The sequence below is a fragment of the Neolamprologus brichardi genome, chromosome 16, assembly GCF_056152115.1.
Source record: "Neolamprologus brichardi isolate AB-2024 chromosome 16, ASM5615211v1, whole genome shotgun sequence".
Taxonomy (NCBI): domain Eukaryota; kingdom Metazoa; phylum Chordata; class Actinopteri; order Cichliformes; family Cichlidae; genus Neolamprologus; species Neolamprologus brichardi.
This window is the reverse complement of record NC_142119.1, coordinates 2,517,746-2,535,756: the sequence shown is the minus strand read 5'-3', so window position 1 is coordinate 2,535,756 and position 18,011 is coordinate 2,517,746. Positions and strand designations below refer to the sequence as shown.

Below are 18,011 nucleotides of genomic sequence, written 5' to 3'. Positions count from 1 at the left end.
TTTAATGTGATTAAACAATGAAATTACCTATAAACAAGGTCAAAGAATGCGGCAATATGAATAATAATACTTAAATGTACAGAAATATACAGCTAACAGTTGGTTTAAATAATAATGGACTGCATTCATATAGCGCTTTATGAGACCCTCAAAGCACTTTACAATTCCACTTCATAATTCCCCTCTGACCATCACCAGTAGATGGTAGGTGAAGTGTCTTGCCCAAGGACACAACGACCGAGAGTGTCCGAGCCGGGGCTCGAACCGGCGACCTTCTGATTACAAGGCGAACTGCCAACTCTTGAGCCACGATCGCCCTACATAACATTAATAATAATTATCATTTGATGTAAAAAAAGTTTATACGGATCATTTTATATATCTTTCCATAGCATTACATTTAAATTTAACAGTTCAATCTTTCAAATAACGGACAAATATTTGTGAAATCATGATACATTTGTGAATGTATTTTAACAATCTAAATATGCATATGTACAGACAAATACATTTAAAAAAAACAAGAAAATTATGTTTTATTACATTTACAGTGATTTTACGTTAATTTACATTTGAAATGTGAAATCAGTCTATTTATGTAAATTTAATGATATTCTAGAAGAACAGTACAAAACTGTAAAATACACAGTAAAATACTTTTATATTACAATTGTTTTTACTTCATATGTAATCAAACTGTATTTAACTCTCTCACTGACTCAAATGAACAGGCTTCTTACTCCCATGTTCTTTTACTTCCAAACAAATTCTATATGATCTTAATGGTGTGTATTATTATGCTAATGTTGCATTATTTTGGCAATATTTTATCCAGTCATCCCAGTAATGACCACTGAATTCAGTTCAATTTAAATACTTACAGAGTTACACTAAGCAGACATGCATGTGCACAATACCTGTAAAGCTGCAAGGTGTAAGTCTCATTAATAATCTCTAACAGGCAGGTGTTAAATTAAAGGATAGATATGGACATAGGTGGGGAAAATCTCCAATCTTTGCGGTTTTGAGATGTAGAAAAAATAAATAAATGTGAAGACTAAAATAAAAGGTTCAAACAAATCTTTTTTTCATAAAGAGCTGGTTTTGAAGCTTCTCCTTTTATCTGGAGACTTTTTTGGGCAGTGTGAGAATGAAAGCAAAAGTGTGTGTCAGCCATGCGTTATGGTCGTCATATAGCTTCACACCTCTGCAGGGCAGTGAGCTGTCTTTGGTTGCAGCAGCAGTTTGGTCCACAGAATCAAAACAGCTGAAGCAGATTCATCATGGATCCACCACTCACAGTAAAACTGGCCATGAGGAAGCTCGAGTGAATACGTTTATCCTGATTTGATGAGCCTGGGCATGCAGATTTTTAGTGCATGAGTCCGTGAAGATGAGTGGTCAAGCCTACCGTTAAAGAGCAAAATCTGCATGGTGTAAAGCCACGGTGGAATGATTTGCTCCAATTTTTAAAAAAAAACATGAACAGAGATATGGTGGCGGCAAAAGCACAAACTGACAAAATTGAGCATTTTGCATGTTTGCTTGACTGCTCATGGCATATTTATCATGTTCATGACTTACACATGTGTGTCAAATTTGGTCTTCACTTCTGTCTGCAAACTGTAAAACGGTAAGCACAGATGAAACCTTAATGCTATCATTGTTTGAAAGACACATTAACATTGCTACTGGTACCGAGTCAGAGGCATCTAAAACTATTCAAGGAGACTGTGACAGAACAGAGGAGAGAAAAGTCTGACCTATTACTGCATCCTGGTTCGGGCTCTTCACCGTGGATCCATTTTCACTGTCAGATCTTTTGTTCATCATCTGCATCTTTGTATTTTGGAAGAAAAATAAAAACAAAGCTATTAAAACTTTATACATTTGTACATTAAGCAGTTTTTCATTGCATGTTTCTTTTAGAAAACACTGCATACATTTCCACTGAAATCACTGAGCTCACACCATGTTAGACGAACCAACTCAATGAGTGAAACTAAAGGCATGTAATCTTCTCCTTCTAATAGAACATGGTCTCTGACTCTGGATGGCATTACTTTGGTCTGCAGCAGCATGATGAGTAACCTTGGTGTCATTTTTGATCAGGATGCATCCCTCAGCTTGTGCATTTAACAAATGGGTTGCTTTCTTTTATCTGCATAGTGCTGTCAAAATCAGAAGCGTCCTGTCTCAGAGTGAAGCTGAAAAGCTAATCCATGCATCTGCTACTTATAGCCTGGACTTGTTATCTGAAAGCTCCCTAAAAACAGTCAGTTGATCCAAAATAAAAGTAAGAAACTTAATTCAAGCTTAGCATGTGGCTAAAACAAGCCCTTACACAGGGCACTTGTGACAAGAAAGTACAGTACACATGTTTTACTTGCCTCTTATTTCTTAAAAAATATTTTTCTTGTAATTTTTTTAATTGGTCTTCAGCAATCGTTCTTCAGGATTTCCAAAGATTGTTTAAGACATTGGCTGCTTTTTCACTCATTTTCAGCTGAATCTTTGTCCCTGACAGTTTCCATAATAATGTGCGTTTGTTTGTTAAACACTGACCTATAAATCATTCTAACAGCCCACAGAAACCCCACATCATTTATTTTAATGTGTTTAGTTCGATCTATGAAAAAGGCCATAACACAGATTGACAGATGTAAAAAAAAAAAAAAAAAAAGTATTTTTGCACCAATAGGGTGATTCCCAAAGAGCTATCAACCTGTCTGTCTGAACATGTTGTGCAGTGTGCTCTTAAAAAAATTAAGAACTGGACAAGTTGAGGACAAAAGAAGAAGTGGCAGATTTTTTTAAATTTTTTTTTAAAAAAGCAGATGGACAGTATTTGAAACTGAACTGAAAGGAACTGACAGAGTGATGAATTTAACTTCAGGCAAGCATCCAAAGAAGAGCTTTAAATGTTGTTCAAGAAGCCTAGAGAACTAGTCCTGAAGACTACTTAATGAAATGACAAAAAATCTGCCTGAGAGAGTTCAGACTGTGATGAAGAATAACGGTGGTCAGACCAAATATTTATTTATTTATTTTTTATTCAGTTCCTAAAGTGTTTCCCTGTCGGTTTCTCCTTCATGTTTCTTCTTTATGTGTTTAGGTTTCGTTTTTTGATGGACCATCCTGCATTTGGGTCCTTCCCAGAAAGTTTGGAGGAATGGTTTGTGGATTTGACCTGAAGTCTAGCTCATTTATTAAAACAGCTGAGAATCAAGTACTGAACAAAATCTGGCTTTTGGTCAGCGCACACTGATGTCGTATTTTAACTGACTGGGCACTCCTATAGCATTATTTTTTTATTCTGCAGGGCTGACCTATAGATTTCCTCAGATGCCTTGAGACTGCAGCCAAATGTGCTCTGCTGTCATTGTCACTGCAGTTGCACTAAAAAAGAAACAAAATGGTTGGAAAACCTTACTGCACATGTTGTAAAGGGGTGTATTTTCAAAATCCTACTCAAAGAGCTATTGTTAGTAAAATAAACATTTAGAAGCAGTGTTTGGGTTAAGATCTTGTATTTAACCAAAGCTATTACAGTCTCCAAGTCCTCACAGAAAATGACTTGCTCCTTAATCAGACTAATGCTAGCACTATACCTCCACCCTCCTCGTGCTGACTTTTCTTGGTTTTTACACTTAAAACACATAAAACCTGAAGTTTTGTCTCTGGGTTCTCATCAACACTGGTTGCTCAAAGCAAATGTTCCTGTACAGAAAAACCCACAATCAGGAGGGAGCTGTGTGCCTTTGTGTCGCATTGTGATCTGAAGGGATCCTGACCCAGCATCAGTATGTGAGTGTGCTTCCAGAGGCAGGAAGCGTTTTGGTGGCTGTGAATCTTTTCTGTTTTCTGTTTAGTGCCTCAGCGGCAACCGAAGCAACAGCTGAATGTTGTATCAGTATTTCAGAATTCATCTCTCATCCATTTCTTCATTTTTTCCCGGATATTAAAGGTACAGTTCTTGCTGCTGTGATGCATCTCATGCTAATAAAATCACTGCCTGCTTGCATTAGTTAAGGATTAATTTACCTTCGGGTCCCCGATGATATCAGCATGTCCTTGTATCTCACTCAGGGACATACCCGGGCAGGGCATTGAGATGCATGCCCGCACTGCATCATGAGACTCTCTTCTCCCCACAGAGCTGAAAGAAAACAGTCTGTCAACACGCCACCACACACTGAAATCCTGTGATATTGACTCTCGATGCCCGGGGTGAGTCGGCTGATAAATGACCTCGCTATCTACTGAAACCTGGCTGTGAGCCTCTGTATGAACAGGTCTCAGGGCTAAGGAGGCTCATAAATGTGTCTATGACCATTTGATAAAAAATGACCGGTGTCATCTGAATCAGGAAAGCTAGGAATCAATTGTATATATGAAACTGTGAGAGGCAGTGAAGATCTCAAAAGTACAGTAATTCGTTTATTAAGCGGAGAAGAGTCAAAACGGGGTCTCGGCACCAATTTAAAGATCAAAATAAATGCTTTTGTGTATATGGTTGAATTTATGTGAAAAAATGTGAGAATGGTTTTTCGTATAATTCGTTTAATACTAAACTAATGTACTACTATACAAAATAAAGCAAATTCATATTCAATTTGTATCTTATCCAGCATCCTTATTGATGTAAACCTCAACAACAACAACAGACATATTTCTAACGTCCAGCTCAGGCAGTTTTAATGAAAATTGTGGCAGCTTGTTGTTTATGATTGGAAAGCGACTTCATTCGTTTCGATTTGGTGTCCTTAATTTGCAAAGCTTGAATTGATTAATATCTTTTCAGCAAGGTTGGTCATCAACTCCCTGCTGCACATGTGTGGCAGCTCATTGTTTTATTGAGTGTCAGATATTTACTGTGGTCAGCTGAAATAAAACATCTGTTATATACACACTGCAACTTAACAAAACACCAGCAAAGAAAACTACAGTGTTCTGTTTGCTGGTGTTTTTGCTTTTGTTAAGCTGGAGAGTGTTTGACCTCTCAGGGCCATCGTAGTGATAACAATTCATTCAGCATTCAGCTGGTGAGTCTGTACGGAGAGCTGCACACTCCTCCTTAATTTTGTGCAGTGTTGGGAAGGTTACTTTTAAAATGTATTCCAGTACAGATTACAGAATACATGCCCCAAAATGTATTCTGTAACGTATTCCGTTACGTTACTCAATGAGAGTAACGTATTCTGAATACTTTGGATTACTTAATATATTATCATGCTGTTTACAACTACATGAATGTACTATTGCTGTGATTTATTACTATTACTGAAGGTTACTCTCCATATACCAACTAGATGTTTAAACTTTAATATGGCTCCGAACCGTAGTAAAGGGACCTCTGGCTAATACGGTGGGTTCTGTGTCGGGCTCGTAGCCGAAAAATAGCTTTACTTTGTTGTCTGGGTCAACTTTGCTAGCAGAGACAGAGAGAGGCGTTGAAAGGCTGCTCCAACAGAACTTATTGTTTTTGGAGGAAAACACGAACACGGTGTACAGTCGAGTCTTAATAGCTTACTTACAACTGGGCTCGTCAGGCTCTCTTCTTGGCTGCAGTGGTTATTATTATATTTACATGCTTCCAGCTCCCGTTTTTGCTCGATGACAGCTCGTACTTTTCCTTTTTCTCCCTCCCTCGCTCACAGACACATAACGGGTATGGCAGTCCATTCTCCCTACAGCACGGACTACACTGCCTATGATGCTACATTCTTTAGAGCTATACCTGTAGCATTCTGCCTGTTAGCTTAGCACAACAACAACAGGCGCTCTCTCACCCAGGAAACAGGCAGAGAGAGCGTAACCCTGTAACCATGGCAACCGTAACACTGCCGCCTGGAACAACAGAACGTAGCTGTCAAACAAAACCCAAACAGTCCTGACCCGCCACAATATGAAACAGGGAATTACCGCCGTGTAATCCATTTATTTCAACAAAGTAACTGTATTCTAAATACCACCTTTTTAAACGGTAACTGTAACGGAATACAGTTACTCATATTTTGTATTTTAAATACGTAACGGCGGTACATGTATTCCGTTACTCCCCAACACTGATTTTGTGTATGTGTGTTTTACTCCAGCACATGAGTTAAAATTGTATTTAGAATGTGCAGACATAGAGAGTCTGGTAATTTGGTAACATTAGAATGTCAGAATAATTGTACTCCAGTTATTAATAATAAAGTGTGAGGGCAACACAAAATAAGGGAGAAAAAGCAATACTGAGAGATATTTTTAAGAAGACTTTTTGTAGATGGATGCTAAAACGTTATCTTAGCCATATCTTATTAAACTACTATAGGAACAAACATATTTCAGGCTGAAAGAGAAAGTCGGGGCTTTTTCTTCATTATGATAAGATAAGCAGTCATTCCTGTTATATTTCTTTGAAGTCTGCCTAAAGAGCAAAGTCTCTGTGGACTAGTCTGTGCAATCACAAACACCAAAGCAGGTATATGGCTGTCGACATGAAGCCTCACATTCTCTATCACTGATCACTGCTTGTTAACAAAAAAAATGCTTATCAACTGAGGTGGAAAAATGCATGTCACCTACAGCAGATTTATTGGAAATCTAAAATAATTTCCCTTTTTATGATTTTGTGACATGTGGGAAACCTGAAAAACATGACCTTTATCACTGATTTACCAGCTTTCTTACCAGTCTTTTCCATCACTTTTTCTTCTGTCTCTCTTCTTGTCAGACTTTGTCTGCTTTCCACCCAGAAGCGATGAGATCTTTTGCTCCCTCTTGTCGTCTTTTCCTTTCGGTGGATCAACTTTTTTGCTGGGAGCAGGAAGCTTACTCTTACGAAAGCCGAACCAACTTGCTAAGCTTGATCCAGATTTTTGCTTCACCTCACTGGTTCGCTCTTGTTCCTGAGACTTGTGCAAGTTCTCCTCTATGCCGAGCATCACTTTCTCTTCAATTGTAGTTATGGTGCTTTGTCTCTCAGGCTCTTCAGAAACTGGTTCCCCAAAGGCGCTCGAAAACTGCTGCTCTATCTGAAGTCGCCTAGCCTGCTCACGCTGGAGTTTGAGACTTTGGAGTCTTTCACTGGAGGACCCCAGATGTAAAGGAACTGCTAGTCCCTCTTCGATCAAAAAGTTGTTTAAGAGGGATCGATTCATTGGACAGTGGTAGCTACTGGAGCAGCTCATACTTCCTGGGAGGACATCACCAAGAGAGTTCAAGGAGCTCCCTGAGTGTGTTTTGATCTGTGTGCGGACCTTTCCAGATCTGTTGAAGCTTGGTCTGTCCATATAGCGTGCACCAAAGCTCTGACTACGAGCTTTGGCCCCATTCATGCCCAGTACTGGTTTAAGAGGAGGTCTAGTAGAAACAGATACAGACCGTTTGAACAGCCAGCCTTCCTCGTCAAATCCCCAGTCTAGCATTACACCGCTGTCTGACACAACAGGTTGGACAGAAGGTTCAGAATCTAGCGAGTTGCAACGGGTCTCAAACTTTCTGCGGGTGTTATCATGAGTGCTGGATTCATGTATTGTCTGGGGGTCACAAGTGAAAGTCTGAAAAGTCTGGATGCTTTTTCCAGAAGGGTTCGTATCGTCCTTGTTTTGCCTTCCGAAAATGAGGAAGGTATTTGCTTCTTGTCCAGCGATTGCCTCATGAGATCTGGCATTTACAGGAAGAGTCCTTTTTACGGCTCTTGAAGAGGAAGTCTGTGGATGGTAGTATGCATTAGAATATGCTGGTGGTAAGACTTCCGAGAGTTTTGGCTCACTGACACTCTGTTGGGATCTTTGCAAGACGCTCTGATTTGGCAATACAGAGGGAACGCCATTTTCAATATAACTCATGGTAGCTCTGTCTGTAGATAACCGGACAGATTCTGAAGCTGATTGTGATTCTTGAACTACAACAGGAGGTATCATAGATGAATGGGTGTGGTACATTCTACCTTCAGCACCCATTTGTGGAGCTGCATGTTGACCATCTAGTATTGCACTGGATTGTTGAGGTTGTACGACTGAAGAAACCTGATGCATATGCAACTTGGTTGGGCCAGTCATTGAACTTTGAGCCTGCCCTGGAGATGTTTGATCTTTGGGAAAGCTGTCACTACTAGGTCTGAGAAGAAGAGAAGTAGTTCGACCTGGGGGTCGCGGCGGGGATAGGGATCTGAGTTCTAAATCACAGTCATGGTCCTGACGTCGTTGTTTTCGTGGAGAGCATGGTAAGTTGTCATAGATACCATCTTCTGAAGAGTCATTGCTTGACTGAAGTCTGGCTATTTGTGATTTTGTGGGACTCTTTAAGCCATCACTGACCCCTGTAGACTTAAATATCTTTGAATGTTTCACGGGAGAAACAAGAGGTGAGCACTTTTGCATCTTCTCAAGAGACTTGGAACTTGATGATGCTGAATTATCCTCATCTTTCTCAGTTTTAGATAATGTGCTCTTGGTTGAACCATGGGCTTTATTTAAATTTGTCCTTTTGCTAGGGGCACTGCTCCCTGTAGGGTTAGGGTTAGGGCTGGGCTGTCCTTTGGGCCTTTGACCCTTGATAAGCTTTTGATGTAGAGGAGAATGTGTGTGCTTTTGTTGCTCTGGTCCTCCATCTGCACTCTTGCTCCGCAAAATAAAAGCCTTTCTTGCTGAGTCACAGAGTTGAGGTTTTGGTTTCCTCTGAGGAGATTCTGAGGCGGAATAGTCCTGGTGGTCACCGCCAGCTTGACTTATTGGGTCTCTGCGATGAGGAACTTCCATTGAGGAGCTGCGCTGCCTGGCTTCATTCATGCAGCACAGAGCTCTTGGTACAGTATGTTGAACTGATGAGCCAACATCACCTGTTCCCACTTCCACTTGTTTGGAGGACGCTCTTCCCTGTTGTCCTTTGACATAATCAAGCCTGGATTTACGGTCAGTGGATCTTTCCTGGTTATTGTTTCTGTCACTCAACTTTACGCCTTTATGTTTTTCTAGTGAATCTATCTTCATTTCCTCCAGATGTGTAAGGCTATCAGTTGGGCTCACACCAGGTTTAACTGTGGGTCCCTCCAGAAATAAGAAGTTGTCTGTGACAGGTGAAGGAAACAGACCAGAGTTCCCTGAAAGTTTCACAGGATCTACTTCAAATTCCTGAGTGACCTCCAACTTGTCCAAGCTTAGAAGTTCTTTTGCTGGCAGGTCACTGGATTCGCTGTTTGGTACTTTAGGCAATTCGTCATCCGCATCATCAGAGTCTACAATGGAAATCCTTGTTTCTGCCTTGAAAGGTTTACTTGTAGGGGCAACTTGCTTGGCTGTAGTCCCTCGCTGGGCAAACTTGACACCAAGTGAGTATATACCCTCGTTTGAGGTCATACAGTCTTTGCAGTGTGGTACAGATGGAAGGGAGGAAGTCCCCTTGGAGTTGGACATTTGAAGACGTTTCAGGCCTTTCAAAATGTGACCTTCCTTCCATCCCAGGTCTGTGTGCTCCAGAGCAGCTGAGTGATTGCTGGATACTGAACCAGTACTCATCCTTTTGTCTCGGCTTGAGGCACACTATGTATTAAAAGAGATATTTGCAATTACTGAAATAGCATTCATAATTGGCTTTTGCAAATGCCATTTTTTTCAAACAAAAAAGATGGATGTAAGGTGAATGATACCAACCTGCTTTGAGTAGCCACGTCCCTCTGCCCAAGTGTGGGAGCCACTGGAATATTCACTGCAAGCGCTGGAGAGTGAAAGCTCACTGCCACTGCCGCTGCCACTGCTGCGTGGGCACGTTAGACTCAGCAGGCTGGGCCACCTTCCTGCGGGAATTCCTGCTTTTCCATTCCTTTGGACCTCCTGAAAAAGAAGATATCTTGCAGTTAATTTAAAGGTAGTATTTTTCTAGTGGGTGTGCTAGAAAACAACCAAATTTCCCCCTTGTGGGACAATTAAAGGATTATTCTATTCTTCTATTCTATTCTAGAATATTTTCTGATGTGTGCTGCTATTTTTTTTACTTTTCTTTACCTATCATTTCACCATTGTAAATAAGAATGTGCTCATAATGACTTAAAGTTCATTGAAATGAAGTTCACACTGGCACACTTCACCATTGTGTGGTGCAAACTGGTATTACACAAACGTGCAGCTTGGTCATACTTTTTCAACACAAAGCATACTAGATGTATGGCATATAAAGCCATAGGGATGGTTTCTTCAAATTCCGCTGATAGGTTGATTTTAAAGGGTTAAAGCACAGTGATTTACAATAAGCACCTTAAAAACACAATAAAGAGACAACTGCTCCGGTGAAAAATTCATCGTACATGTGGGGTATGGCTGAATGGTGAAAGCACAAATGGAGGGCCTTTAGTGCACCTCATTTACAGGACAGATCAGTTTGGCCAAAACTGAAGAAAAAAGTCAAACTAAGGAAAGTACTTCAACTGTTAAAAGTATACACACTGTCGTTGTTGGGCGTCTGGTAGTACAGGCACTGTTGCTTCCTCACCACCATTACCTGATACAAAAGACTGTCAACAAAAGCTGCAACTCCCACCAGTATAGACAGTAGTTACTCCCAATTCAGTTTTTCAAAAGAGACTTGTAATAAGTCAACAATGGAAAACATATACTGTCATAATAAAATAATTGCAAACATCATAAAATTAACCCACAAATATCACCCAAATTCCCCCTTTTTTCATACCACAGCTGGCACATTGCCCGGGAAACCTGAAAAAAGTTCTAAAAGGGACCTGGAATGGTTTGCCAGTTCCTGGGTTCAGCACTGGGGTGGTCCCTCATGCACTATATGGACAAAACATTGATTCCTATATGAAGTATGAATGCTGTAGGGTTGTTGTTCTGGGGTTGACCTGTCAAACATCTTTGAGATGAGCGAAAATTCCCACAGCCACACTCCAAAAACTTGTAGAAAGCTTTTCTAAAAAACTAAGCCTCCTGTCCTGTCTTGCTTTATTGTGAGGTTCATGTGGGCGATCGTGGCTCAAGAGTTGGCAGTTCGCCTTGTAACCGGAAGGTTGCCGGTTCGAGCCCTGGCTTGGACAGTCTCTGTCGTTGTGTCCTTGGGCAAGACACTTCACCCGTTGCCTACTGGTAGTGGTCAGAGGGCCCGGTGGCGCCAGTGTCCGGCAGCCTCGCCTCTGTCAGTGCGCCCCAGGGTGGCTGTGGCTACAATGTAGCTTGCCATCACCAGTGTGTGAATGTGTGTGTGAATGGGTGGATGACTGGATATGTAAAGCGCTTTGGGGTCCTTAGGGACTAGCGCTATATAAATACAGGCCATTTACCATTTCTAGCACTCTGACTGGAACTGGTTCATTTGGGCTCAGAGAGCTCAGAGAGCCCAAATGACAGACAAAGACATCGATTGTAAAATGCATCCAAGTTCAGAGAGTTGGAGTCCAATCGTGGTATGGAAGACTAGCTGGTGATGCAGCTGGTCAGTTATCCATATATTCAATTCATTTGCAGCTAAAACTTTTGCAGTGGGGCTCCTGATGTTAACTTCCTAACAGCTATCAGTTCACCTGTGATCCATCTACAGTTAGAGGTTTGGGTTCAGATAACAGCCATGGAATTTTTGCTGTTTAAAAGCTTACCTTTTGGATGTTTTAAAGGAAAACTGTGTGTAACGGGAATGACAGACCCAACCACATACTGCACTTTAACACCCTTTATTAATTCCAGGTTGTCGTATTTACAACTCAGGGCTGTAGCTTTTCACCTGCGATCCACTATACAACAACAACACTCCTTAGGTCCCGGCACGTTTAATAGGGGAGGCATGATGAGCTAATTGACAAACCACGCCTTGCCACATTGTAATGTGGAAATGAAAGTGTAAGCATTCATTTGAAAGGTAAGATCTTCTAAAAACTTTCAGTTTGATTAAACTTAAACTCAACCCCAAACCCAACCCTCAGCAGGTCGCCAACTGCTGGATGGTATAAGCTCATCCTCTGATTCACACTGGTGAACACAGTACGTGTTCATCCACCTAATTCGTGACATTATGTGTTTCTTGGACGGCCGTTGGCTCTCCATTTGTCTCCGTCACAGTCCTTAAAATAATCAATATGCTGGATACACCGCTGTCTCTTTCCATCCAAAGGCTAATTGAGGAATGGGATGACATTTTCTACTCCTGCGGTCAGATGGCTCCTGTTTAAAAACGCTGAGTGTTTTCATCTTTCTGTGGTCTCACAGGTGCACCATGATCTCTGTGAGAGCTGCTGAATGAGACATTTTAAAACAATGCCTCTATTCTGACACAAAGGGAGGCTATTAACTGTGCCAAGAGCCTCTTGGTGTCTCTGCTGTTCATTTATATTTCAGCTGCATAAAGACTAATGACTGTTAGATGAAGATGATGCCCCTGTGAGGGCTAAAAAGCTAGAAAATGAACCAAAATCAACATTCACATTATTCCATTGACTCAAATGATGAGTCCTTTGGTGATATTTCTGAAAGCAAGTTTTGTGCCTGTGCCAGATGGGCCCGCGTGATGAATGTTTGTCGCAAGGACAAAAATGCAATCTTGTAGAACGAAAATTTCACAGAGCATTTTCCCTAAAAAGACTCCAGCTAATGCAAAATGCTTGTATTAAAGGTTAAGAGAGATAGACATGGTTTGAAGGGAAGTTTTGGGCTTTAATAGGCTTTAATACAAACTGAATATTTTATCACGCAATTTATTTTGGAGTACAATCCCCAGTTCCTTGTAATAACGGGCAACTTTTGAATGATTGGTTTACTGATTCAGAGTGTAGTGTTTTCCATATTTAAAGATACTGATGGATGTCCAGTCTGTCCTCTTTCCTGCGGAATCAGTTAATTACGTTTGTCAAACTGCTGCAGCTTTCTGCATCTGGTTTATGTCTGCTGTGTTTTGCACTTTTTTGATGTTATTTTTACTCGCTGTTAGATTCGGGTATGACAAGGTTAGGTTCAAGAAAACGAATGTTGCAAGAACTGGCCGGATTAAGGCCTCACTGAGATGCGTCCGCCACTTTGCAGAATTAAACGTATTTTTGGCCTGTCTGGAAAGTTTCCCACTTCATAATATTAATAATAATGTATACGTTATTGTTCCCTGTGGGGAAATTCCTGTCTGCATTTACAACATTCACTCACCTACTGAGCTATCCCTGCCCTTCATAACAACTCTGAGGAAGCAGTACATCTACAGTTTCCCTAGCCCCTTACCCTAACCATTAAAAATGAATGCCTAACCCTAACCCTTACCTTAATACCTAACCATAACCTAATTGTAACCCTGACACTAAAACCACATTTTGAGCCTCAAAAAGGGCTTCAAACTTGTGAGGACCAATTGTATGAACCAGATCTCCATTCAACCTCATGAGGTGGGCTTTGTAGGTCTTTAAAAAGGGGCTGTCTAACAAGACTTGTGTATCCCGTTTTTATGTCCTATAAGTGCTCTCTTTAGTTAAAACGTCCTGTGTTTTCTTGTTTTTCTTCGCGTCTATTCTAGTTTCTTGTCTGTCCGAGTTACCTTCCACGTGTCTGTCCTTTTTTCCTGTTTTTGGACTTCACCTCTCGTCCGTGCTGTATGACCTTGCCCTGGATTAAAGGTCTGAACTTTGAACTTTTAGTCTTCCTAATGCATTTTGAATTTTGATCCTCTTCTTCTGAGTCATTACTACCAAAGACTGACATTATCTTCAGTCACATTCTTTCAATCACTACCCAGAGCATCAGGGCCCCCTGAGCTAAGGTGGTCAGGCTTCACCACAAGCACAGCCTCCTGTAGGCCCACCACCCATAGGAGGAACCATGGGTTTAGTGTCAAAGATTATGGAATTATGCATTCTTTGCTTTGGCTCACCACAAAGTTCATGAGTTATAAACGTATTATGACAGTTAAGCAGGTTAAAATATGGACTCTGGATACCAGAGTTAACCAGAGGGTTTTTTTTGCCTTTCGCTGTAAATAAACTACGTAGATAAGATGATATCATCTACTATGGAAGACCACAGTTTGACTTTTAAATTTCATGGCTGGCGGGTTCACTTATTTGTGAAGGATCTTGTGTGGAAGTCTGTTACAAAGCCCGGCTGGCACTCGAATCGCTGGCATACTGCAAATGCCGTTTCCAGTCAGAAGGCCCAAAGGTGTCAAGTGCTGTGACCCTATTTAAAACGGCATCGATCGTTTAGAGAGCCGCCGAGGCCAGCTTCCTCTCGAAGTCATTAGTGTCATCTGTTAGCAATAATTAATGTGAATAGGAAATAATTGCATGGGGGATCTGGGGACCAATGTGATTTGGTCTTTTCATTGATATTCACCTATTATTTGATTATCCGAGCTATAGCCTTTACTTTGAGAACAGTGTGGGAGAAAGCCACATTTGACCGCGTGCAGATTAATCTGGAAACTAATTACAGTCAGTATGTCGAGGGCTATCTGAGATTTGACACAAGTGATGCAGTTTAACAAAACCCTCAATCAGAGCGGCGCTCAGCTTCAAGTCAAGGGCAAACTCGAGGGCTGTGGAAATGGGTTTTCCACTTCATGTTTTCAGATGGTTTTCCCACTCTGACAAAGAAGAAGGCGACTTCCTTTTGACCACGACAGAACCGACGCTGCAAACAAATACTTGCCATGTTAAAAAGTTCATAAAAGAGGACAGAACGTAGTAGTTCTCTGGATATGTCTTTATAGAGTCTCAGAAAATCCATTATTTTAGTTTTGTTTTCTTTTAAACTGAAGCACACTTTCTTATAAATAATTTTTCTAAACGATTGATGGTGAAAAGCCTGAGCTGTTAACATTTGGAGTTTTTGTCCTAACGATTCAAACAACTTATCCAATGTGTTTAATAAATACACGAGATCACCATCAGTGTATGGGTTATGCCACAGCTGCCCCCAATTAACAGTATTGTAATCACCAAAACCATTAATGTTTCTGTAACGGTTAATCCACCAGTATGTGAGCGCTTTTTAATCCTAATGATATTTTTATTGCCAAAATATAATTATTGTTGTTATGCATGAATTTTCAAATTTAATGTTTTCCAAAAAAAAAAAGCAGTTTATAATTTTTTTATTAAGATATTACAGTAATTAGCTTGAATTCCTGAACAGAAAAATTTGGGTATAAAAATGTGATTTCGGTTTATTATTCGCTCCATAAATAATAATATAAGCTTTAGTTTTAAATAACTTTTTGATAGAAAAGTAAAGTATTTGTATTTCCTTGTTTTTATGACAGGTGGTCTAATAAAGATGTTAAGCACTGTTGATGTATAAATTAAAGAATTCTTGAAAGTCATAAAAATTTGATATAAAATAAAGGAAATAAAGTCCTGAGGCTCTGTGAGGTACACGTTTGTAGACTGTAGGGACAGAAATAGACGCAGCAGCCCCTGTTTTTGGTGGCTGTAGCTCAGGTTGTAGAGCAGGTCACCTACTGATCGGAAGGTCGGTGGTTCGATCCCTGGCTCCTCCAGTCTGCATGTCAAGTATCCTTGGGCAAGATACTAACCCCAACTTGCTCTCCGATGCATCCATCGGAGTATGAATGTGTATGAATGTCATTAGAAAGCACTAAGTATAGATAAAGTGCTTGTGAGAATGGGTGTGATTGGGTGAATGAGGCATGTTGTATAGAGCGCTTTGAGTACTCCGGGAGAGTAGAAAAGCGCTCTATAAGAATCAGTCCATTTACCATTCATAGAACTGCTCTGTTTGCAGTCTGCAAGTTACCTTCATCACAGCAGCACATCAAAAACACCAAACATGCATCAAATGTGTTTAGAAAATTCTCTAAATAAAAAGATTTTCACCAAGTTTTAAGAGGAAAAGCTTAAGAGAGCATCTGTGTAAAAGCTAAAAGGAAAAGTGAGACGATAACTAAATAAGCTGCATGTATAAATGAAAGAGCTGAAATCACTTCGGTTTTGTGTAACTGCTGAACTGCGCTCTTGTCTGGCTGCAGGAGATCAGACTTTCTACGGCGTTCATTTAGATGAAACATGATTCTTCTTTTCTTCTTAGGGAGCGCTCATGCAGGAAGTGACACGCTTTGCTCTCGCCGCAGGGTTCGGATCGCTGTTCCTGCGAGCAAGCGCTTGCATGTTTTCTCTACTTCTTTCTCAGCTTTAATAGATCTGTAGAGCCACTGGGAGGAATAAACAACAAATCCAAGTTGTTTCCACACACAGTGCCGGCCTACAAGAATCTGCCTGACTGTTACAGCACACCTGCTGTGTCTCCTCAGATGGAAACATGGTTCCAAGGAGATGTTCTTCCATCCCATCACATCCATACTGTCAGTTTGACTGGTGATAGCTTCACAGGTGAGAGACTAAAGTGAAACTCTAGCACAAACCCAAACAGCTAAACATTAACCAACCAACCCTGAACCTTAATTTGAGAGGTGTGAAGACCAAATGAAAAGCTAAATCTCCACATTAAGCAACATTAAAAGAAATTAGTACATGAGCTCTTAATCATTTATTCTTATAAATAATAAAAATATAAATACATGGTCTAAATATCTGTGCATATAAGAAATACTTTTGTGTTTACACTCCTAACTTGTCACACTGGTGAGATCCAGGAGCTAAACCTAAACAGTTGTTCCAACAGCTCAGCTGAATCGGAGACAACCTGAAAGTGAAAGTGTTCGTCTGCAGGTAAACTCAGCTCATCAGATTTCTGGTAAACTTTGCTGCAGGGCAACAGCGGCCACTCTCTCTCTCTCTCTGCAGAAGAGATACCTGCAGCGCGCCCAATACACTCACTCCACACATTTAAGTGGACTCATCTTGCATATTTAGATTAATATAAAATATGAATCTACTAATAAATTATGAAGTATTATTTTTATAAATTAAGGTACTTAGTCAGTCAAATCTATTTACTTACTCATATATAAATAAAATAATAATAGTGGGTGTACATAGGAGTGATTTTCTTTTTCTTGTGGAGCAGTAAAACTCTGATCTACTGGCCTGGGGAGGAGGGCTGTGTGGGAAAATGTTGGACACTGATTAGCCTTCACTGCGTGGTGCAGTGAAAATAACCATCAGAATAACTATGAGCAATGTAATATACGCCTGCATTATGAACGCTGGATTAATACTAAAGAGTGGTGGTGCTTCTCCCATTGAACAGGCTGTTGTTTTTTTCTAACTTTAAAGTGCAGTCCTAAATACACTCTGCAGGACTGGAAACCATCTACATGGGGGGTATTTTAAAGTTATAATCACTGTGTAAAGACAGGGCTCACAGACTTGTGTGGGAGGCCTCTTGTGTGACTTGTGTGCATGAATAAATCATCGAATCGCTGCTTCCATTCAGCCTCTCAGTCAGAATAATACAGTGTGTTCAGTGTCAGCTGGTTGGTCTGCAGCTTATGGAGGATTCTCCACAGAGCATATTCTATTACAGCAATGCTTTTATCCCAGGCACCTCACAGCACTGCCACTCTGTGCACTTTCATGTTAGGGTTACTAATGGAAATCCTTAAGATCTCTGTGCAGCAGATCATACATGAACACCAATGATCACATCAAACAAGAAAGGATCAGCCTGGGAGATCCAGCTTACAAACTCATCATGTAGCTAATTACTGCTCTGACTTTAATGAGCTAGTCTGCGTTCTTTGTTAATGTAGATGAATGCCACTACTTTTTAAAAATTCTTCTTCTGTCTTTCAGTCTGAAACTTTTACTCTTAGATCTGAAGGTCTAAATCTTTAAAACGGTTCTTAAAAGGTTTCTTTTTTAAAAAGAAAGCTCAGTTCTGGATTAAAACAGCAGGCTTTTGAAGTTCTCAACTGTTTAAAGAACTAAATATTGGATTTGGCCTGGAGACTACTTTCAGCTGGGCGTTTAATACATAATTGGTGTAAAATTATTCATAAAGAAACTACATGTGAGGCTAAAAACAATTAAGCCAATAAGGCTTTGGAGTTGACGTCACGCTGCAATGCATTGTGGGAGCGCAGCACCATTTTAGCAGGCCACGAATCAAAACAAACACTCTGTT

At 40.4% G+C, this 18,011-nt stretch overlaps 1 protein-coding gene across 4 annotated transcripts in view; it reads right to left on the bottom strand.

Annotated features, from left to right (window-relative positions):
* LOC102785084 (nck-associated protein 5-like) overlaps positions 1–18,011 on the bottom strand; it is a 105,689-nt gene that overhangs the window by 22,946 nt on the left and 64,732 nt on the right. For 3 of the 4 annotated variants that reach the window (XM_006807604.3, XM_006807605.3, XM_087829569.1), the window contains exons 8-11: positions 9,642–9,821; positions 6,679–9,530; positions 4,045–4,159; positions 1,764–1,839 (exon numbers count right to left, since the gene is read on the bottom strand). In XM_006807604.3, coding sequence (XP_006807667.3) covers positions 1,764–1,839; positions 4,045–4,159; positions 6,679–9,530; positions 9,642–9,821 — 3,223 coding nt within the window. Of the gene's footprint in view, positions 1–1,584; positions 1,624–1,763; positions 1,840–4,044; positions 4,160–6,678; positions 9,531–9,641; positions 9,822–18,011 lie in introns of all 4 variants that reach the window. The other variant, XM_006807606.3, reaches the window with a different exon arrangement.